The following is a 23918-nucleotide window of genomic DNA, read 5'->3' as shown; positions in this document are numbered from 1 at the left end:
GTATATATTGTGTGTGAGTTTACAATAAAGGGTCAGTTCCAGTTTGCACCTAAGCTAGTATTGTCTAGTTCTTGGGTGCAATGATCAGCTATAATACCTTGCTCCTGTTTCCAGAGTTGAGGAAGCTATATTTTGGTGGAAGCACCCAGGCTTGATGCCAGGTGGTCTGTCACAGGTAGTGTATAGAATCCTATTCCCCTAGACCAGTGGTCTCCAAACTGTGGGCCGGGGGACAGATGCGGCCCTTTGCTTGTTTTTATCTGGCCCTTGGGGCACTGTATTATTTACGGACACCAATGAAGGGTACAGTTCCTCCCAAAGATACCATTGATGGGCCGCAATTCCTACCAACGACATCAATGATGGGGCACAGCTCCTCTCAATGACACCAACAATGAAGCCCAATGACACAAATGATTGGGCACAATTCCACCCAATGAACTCAATGATTGGGCACAATTCCACCCAATGAACTCAATGATGGGGCAAAATTCCTCCCAATGACACCAAAGATTGGGACGATTCCTCCCAATGATGGGACACAATTACTCCCAATGACACCGATGATGGAGCACAATTACTCCCAATGACACCAATGATGGGGGATTATTTACTTCCACTGATGCTAGGAAATTTGTTCTCCCGATGGCCAGAGTCCAACCCCCCGAAAGTCTGAAGGACAGTAAACTGGCCCTTTGTTTAGAAAGTTTGGAGACCCCTGCCCTAGACCAAGCAAGACAACATCTTACATATGCTCGTTCAGATTTTTCTCAGAGTAAGCATGTGCAATAGTCAATAATTCAAAGTCTGTGAAAGTGTGTCTTCTTCAGGTATGTGACAGACTGCCAGGATCAGATATAAAAACTGACAACTTAAAAATATATTTTTATTTTGAATTCAATAAACCTGTAGGAAAAAAAAACATACATTTACACACATTACAGTTTATGGTGGTGAACTAGAACCTTTAAAACATAAATTATCAGTGTTCAACATATATAGCTGTCCAAGAATGTAAGCAGAACCCTACTTTAAATACAGCTGTCTTCTTGCTGGACTGTTCGTATGTATTTCCCTTACAGAATGTTGTGGGGTGATATCATACAGACTAGAAGTTTTATAGTAGTAGCTGGAGATTTAAAAAAAATAAAATCTGTTCCAGCTTGTCATTTCCTAAATGCTACATTTACAATTAAAGCAGTGGAAAAGCCAAGCAGCAATAAAAGGAATTTCATTTTATCAACACAAAGCATTTAAAAAAACATATTCAAATAATGCAACATATACATACATCTTTAAAAAAATATAAAAAAAAAAATCTGCAAATAATTGCTTTTAAATTTTAAATAATCTAAAAGTTTGTGTTCAACATTTTTTAAACAATATGCATAGACACCAGCCTGTGGTTTATGCAGTCTCTGATAATACATGTGTTTCTCCCTTTTGCAGCTTCATACAGATCAAAACTTGAGGTTAATCATGAGGTCGGAGAGATTGTTGAGATCTTTAAGACATGGCTCCCTGTGCAGGACAAAGTCCACTTTGGTATCTTGTTGGGGAAAGATACTTAGAAGCTCATTCCTTAGTCTCTCAGTCTCCCTGTGGGATCTTAGTTCTGGCTCTTCTTTGCCCTTATGTCCACCTGGCTTTCTGTCTCTGAGGTTGAGGACCTCTGTCTGAGCCGATGGCCTTGGTGGACTTTGGGATGTGTGAGGAGATTTTCTACCAGCAAATGAGTGACCTTTTGTCTTGAATCTAAAATTAAAACATGTTAGTGTTAAAGTGATATTAAAGGCATTTTTATTAAACAGCATGTCATACTTACCTGTTGTGTACAGTGGTTTTGCACAGAGTAGCCCTGATCTTCCTTTTCTCGGGTCCCCAGCCAGCGCTGCTTGTCCCTCCCTCCTGCCAAGCGCCCCTAGAGAAAGCAGCTTGCTTTGGAACCAATGGCCAATGAGGAGGGAGAGACCCCAGAGAGGCGAGGCTCTCCTGCACATTGATGGATTGCGATGGGGCTCAGGTAAGTATTAGGGGGGCTGCTGCACATGGAAGTTTTTTTTACCTTCATGTATAGAATGCTTGAAGGTAAAAAACCTTATGCCTTTAGAACCAGAAGGAAAATATATAAAAAAGAGAAATATCAATAATTTTGTTTAATGAGACTTACTTGGGTAGCGAGTTCTTGGTCAGGAACTGGTCCAGTGGTGGCCCGTTTCTTCCCAAGGGATCATCTGGTATCATAAATATGTCCCCAACAAAGGTGAATTGTAGCACTCTAACAATCCCCAAAGACAAGAAAAGAAGCATAACAGTTATAAAAGGTTTACCATATTGGAGAGATTAGTACTTTTAATTGAATATTTATGCACCTGTCCTTTATTATATTTTGCCAAGCTTGCGTTTCTGCAGATAAGTCCCGTAAATGATCATTCGTGACTATGACACCCTCTGTCTTCTCGGCCAGCTGCAGCATAAACCTGTGTAGAGTTAGACAAACAAAATGTTACTGGAAAATAAGTTTGACTTAATTTCAATAGTCCAGTAACAGCTAATCAAAAACAATATGGAGATAAATGTAGTCTATAAGTTACTATCCCGTTTCCTGCTACTATGCTCTGCGGCGTCTATGTTTCAGTACTCCTCAACATGTTTCAGAAGGAGATTGAGGTTGACAGTTGTAGGAAAAGTTCCAAGATGGGGAGTTTGAAGTATGCAGTTAAAAGGGCTGGGGCACAAATAATTACGCTATACTTACAGCTCTACCTCACTCAACCTGCGAGCTGAATTTTTATTTTTTTCCCTGAAACTTCCTTCTTAAAATTAGGGTGCGTGTTATACGTCGGCGCGTGTTATATGCCAATAAATACGGTATGTGGAAATAACATGGTGTGTGATTCTGTCAGTCACAGGCTGTCATGCCATTGCAGCATGTGTCTACTGCCACGTACACACGACCATTTTTCATGATGTGAAAAATTTAAAAATGTTTTAATGTCATTAAAAACGATCGTATGTGGGCTCCAGAGCATTTTTCACAACATTAAAAATGGCCATTACAAATTTAGAACATGCTGAAAAAAACGTGCATGCTCAGAAGCAAGTTATGAGATGGGAGCGCTCATTCTGGTAAAACTAGCATTCGTAATGGAGATAGCACATTCATCACGCTGTAACAGACTGAAAAGCACAAATCGTCTCGCACCAAACTTTTACTAACATGAAATCGGCAAAAGCAGCCCCAAGGGTAGCGCCATCCGAATGGTACTTACCCTTTATAGTGCTGTCGTACGTGTTGTACATCACCACGCTTTGCTCGAGCATTTTTTTTTTTTCACGATCGTGTGTAGGCAAGGCAGGCTTAAAGTGGAGGTTCACCCTATAAAAAATTTCTAACATTATATCCAGCCCAGTCCTGCAAATAAAATAACACTGACCTTTTTTTTTTTTCCCCTGTAGATATCGTTTAGCCATAGCCTTCACTGCGGCTTCCGGGTAGGGAATCCCGCGGGAGTGGGCGTTCCTATTGACATGCCAATCAATTGGCATGCTAAACGACAGCGCACACAGCGCGTCACGACTTCCCGAAGGAAGCTCGGGTCGGCTCGGCTCTATTCGGCGCCTGCGCATCGGCGCCGAATAGAGCCGAGCTTCTTTCGGGAAGTCGTGACGCGCTGTGTGCGCCGTCGTTTAGCATGCCAATTGATTGGCATGTCAATAGGAACGCCCACTCCCGCGGGATTCCCTACCCGGAAGCCGCGGTGAAGGCTATGGCTAAACGATATCTACAGGAAAAAAAAAAAAAAAGGTCAGTGTTATTTTATTTGCAGGACTGGGCTGGATATAATGTTAGAACTTTTTTTATAGGGTGAACCTCCACTTTAACAAGAATCGAGTTGAAAAAAACTTCGTTTTTTCTAAACCATTAAAAATGGTTGTGTGTACCCGGCATTAGAATAAGAGGTAGGTGAAGCCTCCATCAATCTAGATGTAATATCCCGCCCCCACTGTGTTTATCTGATTAGTGGGCATTGAGGGGGAGGCAGAGAATGGCCTGTCATTTAACACTGTGTATACACTCATATATGTGTCTCTATAGTCACATGGACTTCTCAGATGTGATACAGAGGAAATGCTCAGCATAGAAACTCACTGAAAACTGAGCAGGAGTTGCCACCACAGCTGCAAAATCCCTAGCTGAATTGGGGACATGAACAGAAGGTGGAGATAGAGAGCAGCAGCATCCTCCAGTTTTTTTTTTTTTGCAGAATACAGAAAACCAATCTCATGGGGACTAACAGGGTTGCCAACTTCCAGTAAATTTACAGACAGTTTGTAAAATCCATAATAGTTGCGTCTGTCCATGAACGTCAATTATAGACATGCAGCCTACATGACTGTAATGGAAATTCAAAGACAGATGTAAAAAGTACAGATTTTACAAACTGTTCGTAAATTTACTGAAAGTTGGCAACCCTGGGGACTGTGTATAAACAGCATGTAATATAGCATTAATTGATAGTGAGAGATAGATGTGCGTTTAGGTCCTTTTCACACTTGTGCAACCTAAAAGTCGTGACTTTGCCGCGACTTGAAGCAATGCCTGTGTAATCTTGAGGTCTATAGACCTCAAGTCGCATCAAAGTCAGACCAAAGTAGTAAAGTCACAGATATAAACGGTACTCATTGGAAATCATGGGGTACGACTTGTCATGCGACTTTGCAGTCGCAGGACAAAATCACACAAGTGTGAAAGGGACCTTAGTGAAACTTTAGGATAAAAAATAAAATAAAAATTGGTGTCCACAGCACTTTGGGAGACTAATGTCATTGTAGAAATTTCTCCTAACACATTAGATAGACTGTCTGGGCTTGTTGTGACTAGGGTTGTCCCGATACCGATACTAGTATCGGTATCGGGACCGATACTGAGCATTTGCGCAAGTACTTTTTTTTTCTATAGAGCGGGTGGAGAGCGGGCAGAGAGGGGGTGGAGAGGGGGCGGAGAGCGGAGCAGAGCAGTATTCAAAGAGAAAGCCATGTTCCCCGCTGTGCCTCATCATATATAGCCCCTCCCCCAGGATTGGATGGGTGATCTGTCTATCAAAGTGCCCGGACAAGGGGAAGGGGCTATATATGACGAGGCGCGGCAGGGAACACACAGCTAGTCAAATGAAAGATGTAATGTTCCCCGCGCTGATCAACCAGGCGACGACGGTGGCGGGGGGCGGCTTGGCTTTCTCTGTGGGGACATGGCTGCATTTGTGGGGACACATGGCTGCATTTGTGGGGACACATGGCTGCATTTGTGGGGACACATGGCTGCATTTGGGGACACATTTTAAAAAAAGTATCGGTAATCGGTATCGGTGAGTACATGAAAAAAAGTATCGGCACTTGTACTCGGTCCTAAAAAAGTGGAATCGGGACAACCCTAGTTGTGACCAGGAAGTGTCAGGAATCCGATTATGCATATTATCTTCACAGTGTCATATTTTCTTTGCACTTTAGACTTTTGGTCTGCATTACATCATCCATCTACATTAAATACTGCTTGTAGGAAATGATCTAGTCACCAAAACTGGCTGTTGTGAATAACAAATCCATCTTCTTACCGGAAGTCAAGAACAATGAGCTGTTGCTTGGAAATTCCCAGGGCACCAAAAAGGACAGGATTTTTGCCCTAATCAATCATAATAACCCCCACAGGGTACTTAATTGTCTTTCAAACCTTCCGAATTCATTCAGTTATTGAATAGAAGGCATCAGTGTTGGCTGGTGGGTTTTTTTTTGGGTGACGGGCACCGTCCAGATTGCGGGCTCCTGTGGGCGGATTGTGGGCTCCTACGGGAGGCGGGCAGCGGCTCGTGTGTCCTCTCTACATCACGGCGGCTTCCACCGGCTTCTAATCAGTGCTTCAAAAAAAACAGCCCCTCTGCATTGGAATCCATATGCCGGTATCCTGAAAGGGGCCGGATGCATGGATAGAGGGAGGCGGTAATGGACGGGGGGGGCGGACCCGTGCTCCCTTAATGGACAGGTCGCCCCTGGAAGGCATTACTTTAGTTATATGAGAATCAAGAGCTAATCATCAAGAGTAAAATAGTGCCAAACAGAATTTATTAACGAGATTGTCATGTTCTTGTGACAATGCTGTTACCTGTCATCGTAAGATGTTATTCCTTTGCCGTCCACAGTCCTCGAGGGGGTGAAAGATAGAAGACCTAGATCACGTAGCTCTGCCAGGAAATGTTGCTCTATTTAAAAAAAAAAGAAAGAAATGTAACTATTTGTGTATACCTTACCACTTCCTTCTCTGCACAACTGTAGCGAACAATAGAGGTGATTGGGGACCTGAGTTTCTCCGATTATGTCTATGCTATTGGAAACTTCCAGTTTCACTTCCAGTTTCTGCAAAAACTAAACAGTATGACAGTGTATAAATAATTATTTTAAATAAAACTAATAAATAAATAATAAAAAAATAAAAATAAATGTAAAGCACCCTATGCCATCTTGCTGGTGTGAAAGGCGAACGCCTGTGTTGGTCCAGCACACATACGTAAACAGCGATCACACCACACATGTTGCATAAAGGAAGGTTGTGGGACTTTAAATGAAGCGAATGACCTCTATCCCTATATCTATAATGAAAGGAGAGAGTTGGGACTTTGAATGAGACATGTGACTAGCTAAATGATAAAAAAAAACACGATGACATATTTATTGTACAAAAACAGGTAAAGAGCACATTGCATTGATACACACATGGAAATAGAAATATTTATAAATAAAATATTATATATATATATATATATATATATATATACACACACACACATACATACTATACATACACACATAATTAGTACCATGACATATTGTATTTCATGTATAAACAACCACAATGCTATCATAACACTGCAACATATGGTGATGGGAGATAATTTGTCCTCCATATCGTACGGTTAAAGTATAACAAATATTATCCTAATGATATCTGAAAATGGAAAGCGTAATTGAATGTAGGTGTAAAACATAGCTGTATCCATGAATCTCTACGCGTTTCGTTGATTCACTCTACTTCCTCAGGAGCGGATGCACAGTATGTATAAAAAGACTGTGGGGGCTGCTGAGAGTGTCTGTCCTGGGAGCTGAGGTAATGTGGACCGCGGAAACACAGGCACATACATGCATGGCCCTAAGGAGTGGGGGTCCCAATGTTGTAGTTAGATCAAATAGTATCTCCCAAGATTTATCAATGGTTACTGAACATCAAGATTTTAAGGTTACTGTCCACACAAAGTGGTTAGTAGTGAATGTGAATTTAATAGGAGAGCAGAATAAAGTAACTACCCCTAAGCAATGAACTTGGGCATCTGGGATAGCGGGGGTGTTGTTCTTTCAGACCAAAATGGCAGGTTTATCCATATGAACTGTGAAAAAGCAAATAGGGCAGACAGGAAAACCAGAGAGTGTTGAGCTTGGGATTTAAAGGATAAATCCACAGGATCATTTAAGCAACAAGTATGAGGACCAGCTCTGTGAAAGCAAGCATCATTTTATCATATGTACAGAGCCACAGATCCTTTATTACAATAAAGAGAAAAATTACCAACATTCAGCACTACACTTGTTGCTTGTTACAATTAAGGGATGATCTTAAAGCATAAGTTCACCTTTGGGAACAAGTCATATGTTCCACCCATTTTTAGGGTGGAACATGTAATATGTTCCCACTGCTGCAGCCGCCACCTTCTGCTCCCTGGCTTTCCCAGTGATGCTGTCATCTCAGGAGCACGGTCCCCATCAGAGTCCTCCTTTACATCAGATGTCCCCATCAGAGTCCCCCTTTACATCAGATGTCCCCATCAGAGTCCCCCTTTACATCAGATGTCCCCATCAGAGTGCTCCTTCACATCAGATATTCCCATCAGCATCCTCCTTTACATTAGATGTCTCCATCAAAAGTCCCCCTTTACATTAGATGTCCCCATCAGAGTCCTCCTTCACATCAGATGTCCCCCCCTCGTACTCACAGCTCTCACAGCAAGTCGCTTTCCATCCACCTTCGGACCGGCCCGGATGAGTCAGGGAAACTTTAAGTGAAGGCACAGACCCGCCAATCACTATCCACAACAGGGAACAATGATAGAGGGAATGTTCTGGGTGCAGTGCTCTGAGCCCCGAGGACTTTCTAAAAGGAGGCTAATCGAGCTTCTTTTTTGTAATCACTAGGGTCGAAACAACTAATCGATTATGAAATTAATCGATTACCATTTTCGTAAATCGATTAATCGGCCAGTAACATAATGGGGTTGAAAAAACTAAAATTAGCCCTTTTATAGTTCAAAAAGAGCAAATCTCTACTGTGAATATTACTTTCACTGTCCCACAGTAAAAAAAATGAACCCCTTACAGTAGCGATTATTTGCTCTTTTTGTACTAATTTTAATGTTTTAACCCCATTATGTTACTAAACATCTCAGGCCTGTGTTCACACCTCTATGCTTTTTGCAGAAACACACTACAGTTCATTTCCATGGTTTTACATCCATGATTTTTTCAGCTGCTGTGTATTTGGAAAGGGCAAGGACTTTTTTTTTTTTTTTTAACACAAAACGGTGCTATTTTGTTTTTTTGGTTTAATATACTTCAATGGAAAAGCTGCAGAAAAGCATTTTTGTGGCAATTTGTGTTTTTTAATCTGCCCAACAACAAAAAAAATTAAAACTGCAATTTTATAGTCTACATGTATTAACCACTTTAGGTTCGCCCTACGGCAGTTTTACACGCCTGGGTAGGGGGCACACATGCGTGCTGGAGGCTCGCTTCTGCTGTCATTATACACAGCGAAAGCCAACCAGTAGATGCAGGGTACTCGATATTCGCCAGCACCCACTGATCATATGGCAGCGAGACAGAACTGCAAACTGCCTATATAAACAACGCAGATCGCCCTTCTGACAGGGGGGGAGGGATGGAGTTTGTGTCAGTGCAGGGAATAAATTCAATCTCTTCCCCTAGAAAAAGCACCTCACACGGTATAGTAAAACACTGGTAGGCACCCAGTTAACCCTTTGATCGCCCCTGGTAAACCCCTTCCCAGCCAGTGTCATTAGTACAGTGACAATGCATATTTTAGCATTAATCACTGTATAAGTGTCACTGGTTCCAAAAAGTGTCAGTTAGTGTCAGAATGTTCGCCACAATATCGCAGTCTCGCTATAAGCTGATCGCAGCCATTATTAGTAAAATAAATAAATAAAGAGATCCAAAGTTTTGTAGACACTAACCTTCCTGGTGATCCTGGTGCCTTTCCTATTAGCTGAAAAGCGTCGAGGCTTGATGGCGTCATCGCGACACCAGATCCACCCAAAAAACGAATACAGGGGACCGAGCTGCACCGAAATTGAGCGGTGTCCAACGGGGAACCCTTCCTTAAAACACATGCTGATCACACCGGGTGCCAGGCACCAAACAATGTGAATGCATCTTATATGTTTTACATTGAATTATTTTAATAAATTAAGTTTTTTCACTATGGGATCCCTCCTTCTGTCATGGACACAAAATGCTGCCAAAAATGCACCAAAAGTGCATGTATGCGCATTTCACATGTGTTTTTCATGTGTTTCCATTGAAGTTTATGGGGCCAAAATCATGCGGGAACCGCACCAAAGTAGCACCTACTCCAAAAACCTTCCATCCTGTTCTGTATTGGTTTAATACTATAGTGCTAGAATCTTTTTAGACTTAAAGTTGTTAAAACCCTGACATATACCCGGTGAAGTGACTAGCATCAGGTCATGCAAAGAGATGAAACAAATCTTCCTACATAAGTTGTACCAGTTTATCTGCAGACGTTTCTTCTGTAGATTGTTCTAAAAACACACAGATCAAATGATTTTTCCTCCGTTCCAGCAGCAGGGGGCAGGGATCTGAAGTTTCACACTGCAGATCACAGTGAGGGGAGTTCTGAACCCTGATTGTAGGGAAGGGACTCACCCCCTTTAAAACAGTGCACAGAGAACATGCAGAGCTGTGGATATCAGTCACAAGTTGTGTGCTGGAGCTCTCTCCGTCATTTTTATTATCACTTGGTGTCAGGAAAAGCTGCCAAAAGTAATTCATGCAAAAAACAGAGGAAGGAGGCAGCAGAGAGAAATCACACTCAGTGGATAGAGGAATGTACACAGTGTAGAAGGTTGTGCTTTGTTCATATTTCATCTGGGGTTTATAACCGCTATAAGTAGATGTGGCCCCTGGGGCCCCTAACCAGGGAGCTGCCTGTATACGTGTATGCCTGTACACAATACAGAGTTAGAAGGATGGCACAATAGGGGGGGGGGGGGGAGAAGACGCAGTACAGGGGAGGTCTGAAGGATACAGTATAGCAGGGGTAGGCAACCTTAAAGAAGTGGAGATCTACCTGAGTAACATAAGAGAAGCCAAAGATCATTGGGCACAGTGTTGCCTCCTGGCCCCTGATTTAAACCTCAAATTGCTGTACTACTGTGGTGCAATTGTGTGCATTGCACGGCAATCATTGGTTGAAATTAGGTGGTGAGAAGGCAACATATTGCCTCCTCACCATCTGTCAAACACACCCAGATCACTTTTCAGAGGAGCAGGAGTGCCTGCTGCATGTGTGAATGAGCCCTTAGTTGCATTTGGCAGCGGTACCCTTAGGGCTCGGTCACAAGTAATTTGCGGTTGAGTAGCAGTTTTACCACCCCTGATCCCTACACCCTTTAGCTGCCGAGGCAGTTGCCAAAGATGTACACATCTGACAATGTCAGAGGGGCAGAGGAAAGGAGGTCAGTAGGGCAGTAAATAGGGATTCTGCATCATTGGCAGGAGAGAGGACAGGAGTTACCACTGTCAGAAGAGAGGACAGGAGTTACCACTGTCAGAAGAGAGGACATGAGTTACCACTGTCAGAAGAGAGGACAGGAGTTACCACTGTCAGAAGAGAGGACAGGAGTTACCACTGGTAGAAGAGAGGACAGGAGTTACTGCTGTCAGGAGAGAGGACAGGAGTTACCACTGGCAGAAGAGAGGACAGGAGTTACCACTGGCAGAAGAGAGGACGGGAGTTACCACTGTCAGAAGAGAGGACGGGAGTTACCACTGGCAGAAGAGAGGACAGGAGTTACCACTGGTAGAAGAGAGGACAGGAGTTACTGCTGTCAGGAGAGAGGACATGAGTTACCACTGGCAGAAGAGAGGACAGGAGTTACCACTGGCAGAAGAGAGGACAGGAGTTACCACTGGCAGAAGAGAGGACGGGAGTTACCACTGGCAGAAGAGAGGACGGGAGTTACCACTGTCAGAAGAGAGGACGGGAGTTACCACTGTCAGAAGAGAGGACGGGAGTTACCACTGTCAGAAGAGAGGACAGGAGTTACCACTGTCAGAAGAGAGGACAGGAGTTACCACTGGTAGAAGAGAGGACATGAGTTACCGCTGTCAGAAGAGAGGACAGGAGTTACTGCTGTCAGGAGAGAGGACATGAGTTACCACTGGCAGAAGAGAGGACAGGAGTTACCACTGTCAGAAGAGAGGACAGGAGTTACCACTGTCAGAAGAGAGGACAGGAGTTACCACTGGCAGAAGAGAGGACGGGAGTTACCACTGTCAGAAGAGAGGACAGGAGTTACCACTGTCAGAAGAGAGGACAGGAGTTACCACTGTCAGAAGAGAGGACGGGAGTTACCACTGGCAGAAGAGAGGACGGGAGTTACCACTGTCAGAAGAGAGGACAGGAGTTACCACTGTCAGAAGAGAGGACAGGAGTTACCACTGTCAGAAGAGAGGACAGGAGTTACCACTGTCAGAAGAGAGGACATGAGTTACCGCTGTCAGAAGAAAGGACAGGAGTTACTGCTGTCAGGAGAGAGGACATGAGTTACCGCTGGCAGAAGAGAGGACAGGAGTTACCACTGGCAGAAGAGAGGACAGGAGTTACCACTGGCAGGAGAGAGGACATCTAATTCCCTTACACACAGCTACAATCTGCACAGTGTGTAGCTGGCTACTGTGAGGAGAAGATCTTAGTGCCTGTGCTCAGGCTGTGTACCATGCAGGGATAGGAGAGAGCTGACACAGCGTCAGGGGTGGTGGGGGGGCTTTAAGGGATTCACTCCAGATCCGACCATGATCTTACCACTGGTGGGTGTGGTGTGTACTGCGCCAATCCCCACCAGCCCTCCTCTTCTATTCATCCCATGTGATCGGAGCAATACATGTCCTGCCCATACATGTAGCAGCGGTAAAATGCTTGGCCTCAGTGGTTCATCCTTATCTCCTGCAAAGTGCCAGAGAAGTGCCAGAAACTGCAGGGGCCCCCATGCACTTGGGGCACCTAGGCACTGCCCAGGGGTGCCCGTGCGTTAAGACGGCCCTGATTCAGCCTGCTGTTTAATGACATGACTGATCCAGGGAGACGCGTCAGTTGTACTCAAACAACTGAAGAACTGACCTTTGAATCATGCACCAGCATTTTTTTTTTCCTAAATCCAAGGGTCAAGTACAATAAAATTTGATAAATGGCAAGAAAATTGGTAGAAGAATAAGGATTATTTTTTGTAAACAGCATTGGAGTATACACATAAAGCAGTGGTGCATGTGTTTAAAATTACAGGGAACGATTCAACTGCAGTAAATGTAGTATAAGTGTGCACCCAGAGCGTAGGTAAAAACCTGTAAAAAAAAAATAATATATATATTAGTAGATGGTAACAATTATTTCTAGAACTTGGTTATATTAGTACTCCTGCCAGCGGGTCTCCCCCCTCCAACAAGCCTTTGGACCCGTACACACCATAGAATCCATCCGCTGAAAAATCCCAGCAAATGGGTTTCAGCGGATAGATCCTATGGTGTGTACACGCCAGCGGATCTTTTTCCGCGGATATATCTCCCCTGGGATGGATTCCAGCAGATCGGATATTTGCTGACATGCACAACATATCCATCTGCTGGAGTCCATCCCAACGGATTGATCCGCTGGTCTGTACAGACTCACCGAATCCATCCGTCCGAAGGGATCCCCCGCATGCGTCGTAATGATTCGACGCATGCGTGGAATTCCTTATATGACAGCGTCGCGCACGTCGCCGCGTCATAATCGCTGCGACGGCGCGACACGTCATCGCCAGAGGATTTCGGCGCGGATTTCAATGCGATGGTGTGTACACTCCATCGCATGAAAATCCGCCGAAATCCTCGAGAGGATTTATCCGCGGAAACGGTCCGCTGGACCGTATTCGCGGATAAATTCTATCGTGTGTATGGGGCCTTAGCCAGTGGCATCGGCTGGTGACTTAGGCCCCTTTCACACTGGGGCAAAAGGTGCGCTGACGGCACTATACCGTCGGAATTGCGGCGGTGTTTGGCCGCTAGCGGTGCGGTTTTAACCCCCGCTAGTGGACGAAAAAAGAAGCAATAGAGGCGCATTGCCGGCGGTGTCCCATGATTTCAATGGGAAGGAGCGGTGGAGGAGCGGTAAACACACCACTCCTTCACCGCTCCAAAGATGCAGCTAGCAGGACTTTTGGAGCGGTCCTGCTAGCGCACCGTCTCAGTGTGAAAGCATTTTTATGGCTAAACCGCCTGAAAAACTCCCCAGTTTGAAAGGGGCCTTATACACATTAGAAAAAATGTACTTACCTGGTACAGAGTGTATTAAGAGACAGGCTTCTAATACGTATGCACCGTTTAGTAAACTAACATTCCTAAGGTTTGAAAATGGTGTTACTCGTGAACAGTTGTGAAACAAAGTAAGTATACCTTTCGTTTTACGGTCCTTCTTCATCTTCTTCTGAGGGACAAAGACGGTGATATTGCGATGTCCTCTGTCCCAAAAGTACTGTACGGCCAACGCAATGCCACGGCAAGAGTAAAACCGATGAAGACCATGTCTACAGGAAAACATTAGGAGACACTGGTAACTTTGGGAAGTATCAGACATTTTATCCCATTAATATGCAATAAACATATCCAGTACAGTACATGTAGACCACTGTGCATCTTGCTGGCTTGTAAAACTGCCAGATGCAATGTTCCCTTAACAACTAAAATTGGCTTTACAGTTATTAAATCGCTATTAAACCCACAACCAACAAGGTAATATGTTGCAGCTTGCCAATAATTAGATGTGGTGGCTGCATTCGTTTTCCTTAGGCTTTTCCCCTCTGTTTTAACCTAGTGATCTGCCCAGTAACACACCTTCTGTATTAAAGAGCCCCCACTTTGGATGAAGAGCACAGGGGCACCTTTGGGTAGCAACATTGTCAGTCTTTGATGAGGGCAGTGTTGGATGGACTAGCATATTTAAATGCACTAACAAATTGAAGCCAAACTCCAGTTAACATCTGATAAGCAGTTACAACAATGCTTATTTGTATTCCTTTCGGGATCATTGTAAGCAGCCTTTTCAGTGGTAAATGGTTTGCCTCATCCCTGCTACATCACCGGGACAGCTTGTTCAGTTGAAAAAAAAAACTGACTTACTGGCAGGATCGTCAAGTTAAAATAGAAGAAACAAAGCCTATAAAAAGAAAACAAATGCAGCCATCACATTTAAGAATGAGTAAGATGCACTATAACAAATGTTTGCTTTTAGATTTACTACCACCTTTTGGAGTGTGGTTCATTAGCTGCAAGTGCACGGTGTTAGGATAGTAACCTGTGTCTGTCAAGCATTATGGAAATTCAGTTGCTGCCATGCCTTCCCTCGTTACCTCTCACAGCAAGCTTACAAGTCAAAAACCCTATAAAGTAATCAGGGGAATAAAAAAAAAAAAAATCATAACACATTTCTAATGTAATTTTTCACTATTTTTCACTATTTTCACTGCCATCTTCTTCCCTCTAATTAGAACCCCCAAACATTATATATATTTTTTATCCTAACACCCTAGAGAATAAAATGGCGATCGTTGCAATACTTTCTGTCACGCCGTATTTGCGCAGCGGTCTTGCAAGCGCACTTTTTTTGGAAAAAATTACACTTTTTTTAATTAAAAAATAAGACAACAGTAAAGTTATTCCCATTTTTTTTTTATATTATGAAAGATAATGTTACGCCGAGTAAATTGATACCCAACATGTCACGCTTCAAAATTACGTCCGCTGGTGGAATGGCGACAAACTTTTACCCTTTAAAATCTCCATAGGCGATGTTTAAAAAAATCTACAGGTTGCATGTTTTGAGTTACAGAGGAGGTCTAGGGCTAGAATTATTGCTCTCGCTCTACCAATCGCGGCGATACATCACATGTGTGGTTTGAACACCGTTTACATATGCGGGCGCAAGCTCGTCGGGACGGGCGCGTTTTCTGGCTCCTAACTTTTTTAGCTGGCTCCTAGATTCCAAGCAAATTTGTCAACCCCAGCGCTACTTTAAGAACCTGTCACAATGGCAGTGATCGTTTCCTAATGAATTACGGTCAGTTCTCAGATAAGGAAAATAAAAGGAATTAAGCATTTGCGGACCTCCACATTGAAATAAATACTGCGGCAGGGCAGCCGCTCTGTGCCAGATCATGTACATGATCCGGCATTTCCGGGTAGGGGGCACCCACGAGCCCGCCTCCGCATCTGTGCTGTGATTTGGTACAGCACAAGTTGGTCAGCAGGTCCCAGCCAATAATTTATGGCCAGGACCTGCTGTTCAGCTTAGCAAATCACAGTACAGTGCCCTATGTTTACCAACAACACAGGGCACTGTACACGAAGCAGGGAGTTGGCTCTTTTTATTCCTCTCTGCAAAGCAGGGAGAAAAAAACAACCACATCTCTTAGTAGACGCAACATACATTACACATGCTTAGGCACACAGTTAACCCTTTGATTGGCCCTAGAGGTTAACCCCTTCCCAGTCAATGTCATTAGTACAGTGACTGTGTGTAGTATTAGCACTGATCACTGTATTAGTCTTACTGGTGATGTCAGTGTCAGTTAGTCAGTTCCCAGTGTCAGTCAGTGTCAGATTTTCTGCCCCACTTTCACAGTCCCACTATAAGTCACTGATCGCTGCCATTACTAGTATAATATAAATAATTAAAATAATAAATAAATAGAAATTCCAGTATATATACACCATCATTTGTAAACGTTATAACTTTCACGCAAACTAATTAATACACATGTATTTTGATTTTTTTTTTTTACCAAAGACATGTATCAGAATAAATTTTTCCCTAAATTTATGAAAAAAATTGCCTTTTTTTGTATATGTTTTATAGCAGAAAGTAACACATATTTTTTTTCTTAATTTTCAGTGTTTTTTTTTCATTTATATAATAAAAAAACTCAGTGGTGATCAAATACCACCACCACTTGTATAGGTAAACAAGCAGTTCAAAAGCCCACTGACATTAGCCCTCAATACTCATGGGGCCAGATTCACCAAAGAGATACGACAGCGTATCTCCTGATACGCCGTCGTATCTCTGTGTTAGGGCTGTCCTAACTATGCGACTGATTCATAGAATCAGTTACGCATAGCTAGCCCTAAGATCCGACAGGTGTAATTGAATTACACTGTCGGATCTTAAGGATGCAATTCTAGGCCGGCCGCTAGGTGGCGAGGCCATTGCGGCCGGCGTAGAATATGCAAATGAATACTTACGGCGATCCCCGAACGTCCGAACGGCCCGTCGATCTAACTCTACGCCGTTTCTGTCGAGTTGCGCCGCGTAAAACTATGGCTGAGCCCTAGTTGTCCTAAGCCATGTTAAGTATGGCCGTCGTTCCCGCGACAAAATTTAAAAATCAACGTCGTTTGCGTAAGACGTCCGTGAATGGTGCTGGACGCCATTTACGTTAACGTCTAAGCAAATGACGTCGGTGCGACGTCATTTAGCGCAATGCACGTCGGGTAATTTACAAGACGGAGCTTGCGCAGTACGCTCGGCGCGGGAACGCGCCTAATTTAAATGGTGCCCGCCTCATTTGAATTGGGCGGGCTTGCGCCGAGCGCATTTACGATACACCGCCGCAAGTTTACAGGTAAGTGTTCTGAGAATCAGGCACTTACGCTGTAAACCTGCGGCAGTGTAACGTAAATCACATACGTTACGCTGCCCAGGAGCAACGTAATTATATGTGAATCTGGCCCATGGTTTCACAAGATGACCTGATTTGCAATAATTTCTGCTGCAAAATAACGACATTAAAGCACTTATTTGAAACCTAGAAATAATTCTGATAAATATATAAATGGCATAGACACACTTGTAAACTTTAACCTAATGGGTGCAGATGTTCATTAGTTGCATCATGCTTTGTGAAAGGGTATTATGAGTCATGGAAAGGATGTGATACCAGCATGAAAGAAGACATGAGAAAATGCGGGGAATACTGAAGGAACAGTACTGAAAACACCTCTTATATAGTAAAAATAGAGCAGACTTTCCCTTGAATAAAAAGTTTCACATTTTGTTAGGTAACAATGTCGCTGTCCTTAAACGGAAAGCAGTGGTGTATTTAGGGTAAGCCACATATGACTCATGCTCCGGGTGCCCCATGAAGGGGGCACCGCTCAGCAGTAGGGATGATCAGGGCTGCCCAGCCACCAAGAGGGGAGTAGTTATCGCACTGCTGTCTGTTAGGAAGTGCCAACAGATTTTTTTGTGAGATTAAGCCAGCTGTGAAGGTGGATGGTTTTATTAAACAATATCAAACTTTATTACACTATCAGAGCTCGCTTTTGTATTTTATTCAAATGGAAAAACGTCTGCAACATTTTCAAGTTGGGCGCTGCAATTTACATTTCTATTTTAATAAAGTGGAAGTAAACCTATTGATTTAACAATAAAAAAAAAACAGTAACATTTTCGGCACATGACGGGAATGTAACTGTCACATTGGTTGTGCTCTTAACCCAACTGTTAAACCATCCAATGGCTGGTGTCATAACTGATCACATGTGCAGCACCGTGGCAGTTGATGATTAATCAGAGGCCAAGATGGCAGCTTTCTTGGCTGAAAACAATGGGCCAGATTCACAGTGAGTACGCCGGCGTATCTACTGATACACCGGCGTACTTTCAAATTTGCCGCGTCGTATCTCAAACCAAGATACGACGGCTTCTGGCTTCGATCCGACAGGCGTACGGCTTCGTACGCCTTCGGATCGTAGGTGCAATACTTCGGCGCCAGCTGGGTGGAGTTTGCGACGTTTTCCGCGTCGGGTATGCCAATTAGCTTTTTCCGTCAATCCACAAAGGTACGCACGGCCGTCGCATTCTCTTACGTCATCGCTAGTCGGCTTTTCCCGGTGTATAGTTAAAGCTGCTATTTGGTGGCGCATAGATAGTAGGGGTGCAACGGATCAAAAAACTCACGGATCGGATCGATCCTCGGATCAGGAGTCACGGATCGGATCATTTTCGGATCAGCAAAAAAAAAAAAAAAGACAAATCTTGTTACACCCACCAGAGTTTTAGATTTCACAGTTCTTCTCAACACAAAACGGAGCTTATGTGCTTAAATACAGTGTTTGGAAATCCGACGGACTGTTTATTGCTAATGTGACAGAACACCTCTGATTTTCACATTTAAACAGTCCGTCAGATTTACAAATACTGTATTTAAGCGTATAAGCTCTGTTTTGTGTTGAAATAACTGCATCTCGCAATACTTATATGTGCAGCCAAGTGGAAGTCGCAGCCCCATGTACGAAAGTGGTGTCACCAGTTCCCTACTGTGACCTGAACTATCCCAATCATCAGATCCCTTTAGTGTCATTGATCGGCGGGCTGAGTATCTAGTGAAAATCCCCCCTACGTGCTCAGTCCATACAGATCCCCCCGATCGCCTCCTCTCTCTTCTCTGGCAAGCAGCAGGACGCCTGGTGCGGCGGCGGCAGCGGCTCCCCGTGTGGATTCCTCAAGGTGCAGCATGGAGCTCATCGCTGGGCTGTTAGGAGTCAATGACATATTGAGCTCAAGTGCCCACAAACTTCCGAGGAGCAGCCTGCATCCCACGCGCCGGGTGGACCTCGATGGCCGCCACTTCGATAGCTAGGCCGAAGCCGCGGCCTTTCCTATGGACCGGGAGGCCCGTGGGTCGCCGTGTGTCCCGACCCGAAGGTGCTGATCTGTACGGATCAGTTGCACCCCTAGTGACAATACTTGATGTGTTCCCACTGTCATATGGCATTCTTGTGCCACAGTGCCTACACACCGTCACGGTTTTATCCACTAACCTCTTTCCTTCATCATTATATTTGACAGGGAAGCCAAAATGCTCCCATACAGGGGATTTAAATGACGCGGGGCATTCAAGCTCCTCCGTTCGCCATGACCACGCTGTGTGTGAACTGAACATGCGCAAATTATTTTTTTATTTTTTTTAGAAAACAATCCTCGGATCACGTGTGTGCGGTTCGGATCAATCTTTTTCGGTTCGGATCATGGATCAATGACGATCCGTTGCACCCCTAATAGATAGACTTGCCATGTTAAAGTATGGCCGTGGTTCCCGCGTCAAATTTTGAATTTTTTTTTTTTGCGTAAGTCGTCCGTGAATAGGAAAGGACGTAACTCACATCTACGTTCAAAAAATTACGTCGGTGCGACGTCATTTCGCGCAAAGCACGGCGGGAAATTTCGAAACGGAGCATGCGCATTTCAATCGGCGCGGGGACACGCTTTATTTAAATGAATCACGCCCCCTACCCGCCCAATTTGAAATACTCGCCGAGAAATACACTACGCCGCCGTAACTTACGGCGCGAAATCTTCCTGGATTCGAAATTCCGCCAGGTAAGATACGGCGGCGTAGCGTATCTCTGATACGCTGCGCCAGGGCAATTCTTTGTGAATCTGGCCCAATAGGTTTATTTCCACTTTAATTCAATATTAGCATGGATTGTTTCTGTTGTGAAAGTTATCAATAGCAGGTACATGAAACCCCTCCCATGCCGGGCCTGGAACCTGTGAGGTCAGCAGGGCCTTCCCCTAAAAAAAAATAGTGACAGCTTATAAACTGTCGGGAACAGGAGCAGGCACTACAAAGGGTGGATGCCTGTGAGGGAGAAGACATTTCAGTCATGTGACCGGGTAGGGTTGCCACCTGTCCAGGATTCAACCATACAGTCCGGGTTTTGAATCATGTGTCTGGAAATGAGTCCGCCTAAAACCCCAACACAATATTCAGACAGGGCTGTGGCTCCCAAGTAACCAAAATAATCACACACAAATCTGTTGCCGCCCCTGATCTGCGGGTGGCTTTTTGGGGACAGGTTTGGCATCACTAGAGGGTGGGGCAATGAAGTTAGCCACACCCACTGTTTGCAGAGGTATGGCTTTGAAGAAAAGGTGGCAACCCTATGACCAGGGCTACACTGGGACTGTACCATGTGATCTGATCCTGTACTCCGAAGAATGTGAGTTGAGCAGGACAACTGAAACAAAAAAAAAAAGGAGGTAGAAGGTTTAGAATGGAGGTTTCTAATGTAAAGGGGCTGCAGGTGTGAGGGGGAGACTCTAAAGTATAGGGGGGCTCTAATGTATGGGGGGCTTTGATGTGAAGGGGGGACTCTAATGTGAGGGGGAGCAATATTCTGATAGAAGGGGGGCTCTCATGTGAATGAGGCTTCGATGTGAAGAGGATGGGGGGGGGGGGGGCTATGATTACCTACCACATCTTGATCTGTGGTGACTTAAAAAAATAAAAATAAATGCGGCAGAGAAAAACATTTTATTCTATATTTGTCCCATTTAAAATTATAATAAAAGCATTGCAAACTTATTTCTAAAATACAAAGTAATACTTTTTTTTCAGTTTCAGTTAAAAACAAGACCAAAATGAATAAATAGATATTAATGGCAGCACAGTGGCTTAGTGGTTAGGACTTCTGCCTTGCCTTGTGGGTTTCCTGCCACACACCAAAGACGTGCTGGCAGGTTAATTTGTCCTGTCCAAAATTGGCCCCAGTTTGTGTATGTATATATGCAAGGTCCCTTATATCAAAAGTTCCCTAAGGGCAGGGACTGATGTGAATGTACAGTATGTAAGGCATTGCGTACATTGTTGGCGCTATATAAAAATACCTATTATAAATAATAAAGCTATATTTTTTATTTATTTTTTGGGGAGTGGGGGATACAACAAACACATTATATGTTATATGCGATGGTGTGAATCATTTTCCCATTACCTGAAAGGGGGAAAGCTGCTCCTTGTTAAAGTCTTCCCTTTAGTGCCTCCTTAGCTTCCAGATGTTGTGCCAAGTGGCTATCTTCCGGTGCCATGAGAGGTCACAGCAGCCGCTGTTAGCCTGAAAAGTTGCACCGCTTGTCCACCCACCTTCTGCCCTTTCCACCATTCACAAAACTCGTACTACTTTTCCTCCACAGTACATCGCGCTCTGTGAATGGAGAAGTTGAATGACGCCCACCCAGTGACAGAAGAGAATAGTAATAGGAGTTTTGTGAAGGAAGCGCTGAAAGGAAGAAGCAGGACCTTCAGATTACGGGATACATACCATTAAAGGGTCACTAAAGGAATTTTTTTTTTTAGCTAAATAGCTTCCTTTACCTTACTGCAGTACTGGTTTCATGTCCTCATTGTTCGTTTTTGCTTTGAAGTAGCTGTAATTCTGCTGTGATCTCCACACTTCCTGGTTGCCTGTTTCCTTATAACCATCGTACTGGGAGATTTTCACGGTGGTCTAAGCTGTCATTACTGTGTGTCTAAAACTCCTCAGAACCAATCAGATTCATTTTAAAAACAAAACACTGCCCTGGATTTGTTGTTTTTGTTCTGTGAGTCTTCCCGACTCACCTCTCACCCGGAAATTCAGTATGTACCTTAAAAACCGAACGTGAAACTAGAGGCACATTATATGATAGATTAAATTCAATTTTTAATCATTTTTAAAAGGAATCAGTTAACTTTTATGTCTCTATACCCAATAAACAGTCATTTCAGCAAAAAAAATGTTTTCCTTTAGTGACCCTTTAATCATAACTATTGTGTCTGGTGTTGTATCCAAATAAAATACTAATCTTTAGCTTTCACGGGAGGGAGATAAACAGTATCTCACAAAAGTGAGTACACCCCTCACATTTTTGTAAATATTTTATTATATCTTCATGTGACAACACTGAAGAAATGACACTTTGCTACAATGTAAAGTAGTGAGTGTACAGCTTGTATAACAGTGTAAATTTGCTGTCCCCTCAAAATAACTCGACACACAGCCATTAATGTCTAAACCGCTGGCAACAAAACTGAGTACACCCCTAAGTGAAAATGTCCAAATTGGGCCCAAAGTGTCAATCCTTTTTGTGGCCACCATTATTTCCCAGCACTGCCCTAACCCTCTTGGGCATGGAGTTCACCAGAGCATCACAGGTTGCCACTGGAGTCCTCTTCCACTCCTCCATGATGAATCATGGAGCTGGTGGAAGTTAGAGACCTTCCGCTCCTCCACTTTCCCTTTGAGGATGCCCCATAGATGCTCAATAGGGTTTAGGTCTGGAGACATGCTTGGCCAGTCCATCGCCTTTACCCTCAGCTTCTTTAGCAAGGCAGTGGTCATCTTGGAGGTGTGTTTGGGGTCAGTATTATGTTGGAATACTGCCCTGCTGCCCAGTCTCCGAAGGGAGGGTATCAAGCTCTGCTTCAGTATGTCACAGTACATGTTGGCATTCATGGTTCTCTCAATGAACTTTAGCTCCCCAGTGCCGGCAGCACTCATGCAGCCCCAGATCATGACACACCCACTACCATGCTTGACTGTAGGCAAGACACACTTGTCTTTATACTAGGATGACCAGACATCCCCGGTTTCCAGGGACAGTCCCCGGATTGAGTACACTGTCCCCGGACCAAGTCTGCCTCCGGATTGGATTTGAACAGGGGCTGGGGCAAGTGCAGAATTATCTGTGCCCCTTTCTGATGATCATATGCTGGTCAGAGCGGAGGGAATATTTCTTCAGTTTCGGGTGCATTCCGATTCAGATCCGCTCACATGTTCTTCTGCCTTGGCTTAAGTCCCGGCCAGCCGCCTGCCTGTATCTCCTTGCCTTCCCTGGCGGAGTGATCTTCCTCCGCTCCCCACTCAGTAGTAGCAGGGGCCCGAAGAGTAAGACTTGACAGGCTGCGAGGCGGGCGGCGGGCAGAGAGTCGCTGATTGCCTAAATTACTAGTAAAAAAAAAAATATGTCCCCGGATTTCATTTAAAAAATCTGACTGAATTCTCACTGGGTTGCTGCTACACACGCTTGACATCATCGGAACCAAATAAGTTTATCTTGGTCTCATCAGACCACAGGACATGGTTCCAGTAATCTGTGTCCTTAGTCTGTTTGTCTTCAGCAACCTGTTTGCGGGCTTTCTTGTGCATCATCTTTAGAAGAGGCTTCCTTCTGAGATGACAGCAATGCAGACCAATTTGATGCAGTGTGCCGCGTCTGGTCTGAGCACTGACAGACTGACCCTCCACCCCTTTAATCTCTGCAGCAATGCTGGCAGCACTCATGTGTCTATTTCCCAAAGACAACCTCTGGATATGACGCTGAGCATGTGCACTCAACTTCTTTGGTCGCCCATGGTGAGGCCTGTTCTGAGTGGAACCTGTCCTGTTAAACCGCTGTATGGTCTTGGCCACCATGCTGCAGCTCATTTTCAGGGTCTTGGCAATCATCTTATAGCCTAGGCCATCTTTATGTAGAGCAACACATTTTTTTTCAGATCCTCAGAGAGTTCTTTGCCATGTTGAACTTCCAGTGACCAGTATGAGAGAGTGAGAGCAATAACCTTAAAATTTAACATACCTGCTCCCCATTCACACCCGAGACATTGTAACACTAATGAGTCACATGACATCAGGGAGGTAAAATGGCTAATTGTGCCCAATTTGGAAATTTTCACTTAGGGGTGTACTCTTTTGTGTTG

General features: G+C 44.1%; 1 protein-coding gene across 1 annotated transcript in view; it reads right to left on the bottom strand.

Moving 5' to 3' along the window:
- Positions 1-872: 872 nt before the first annotated feature.
- Positions 873-23918, bottom strand: part of LOC120940492 (protein KHNYN-like) — a 57344-nt gene continuing 34298 nt past the window's right edge. Inside the window, exons 3-7 of the mRNA XM_040353406.1 lie at positions 13795-13925; positions 6161-6257; positions 2373-2480; positions 2171-2278; positions 873-1755 (exon numbers count right to left, since the gene is read on the bottom strand). Of these exons, the coding sequence (XP_040209340.1) occupies positions 1461-1755; positions 2171-2278; positions 2373-2480; positions 6161-6257; positions 13795-13925 (739 nt within the window). The 3' untranslated portion in view covers positions 873-1460. The remainder of the gene's footprint in view (positions 1756-2170; positions 2279-2372; positions 2481-6160; positions 6258-13794; positions 13926-23918) is intronic.

The sequence above is a fragment of the Rana temporaria genome, chromosome 1, assembly GCF_905171775.1.
Source record: "Rana temporaria chromosome 1, aRanTem1.1, whole genome shotgun sequence".
Lineage (NCBI taxonomy): Eukaryota > Metazoa > Chordata > Amphibia > Anura > Ranidae > Rana > Rana temporaria.
The sequence above is the reverse complement of the archived record's forward strand: the minus strand, read 5'-3'. Positions and strand labels throughout refer to the sequence as shown.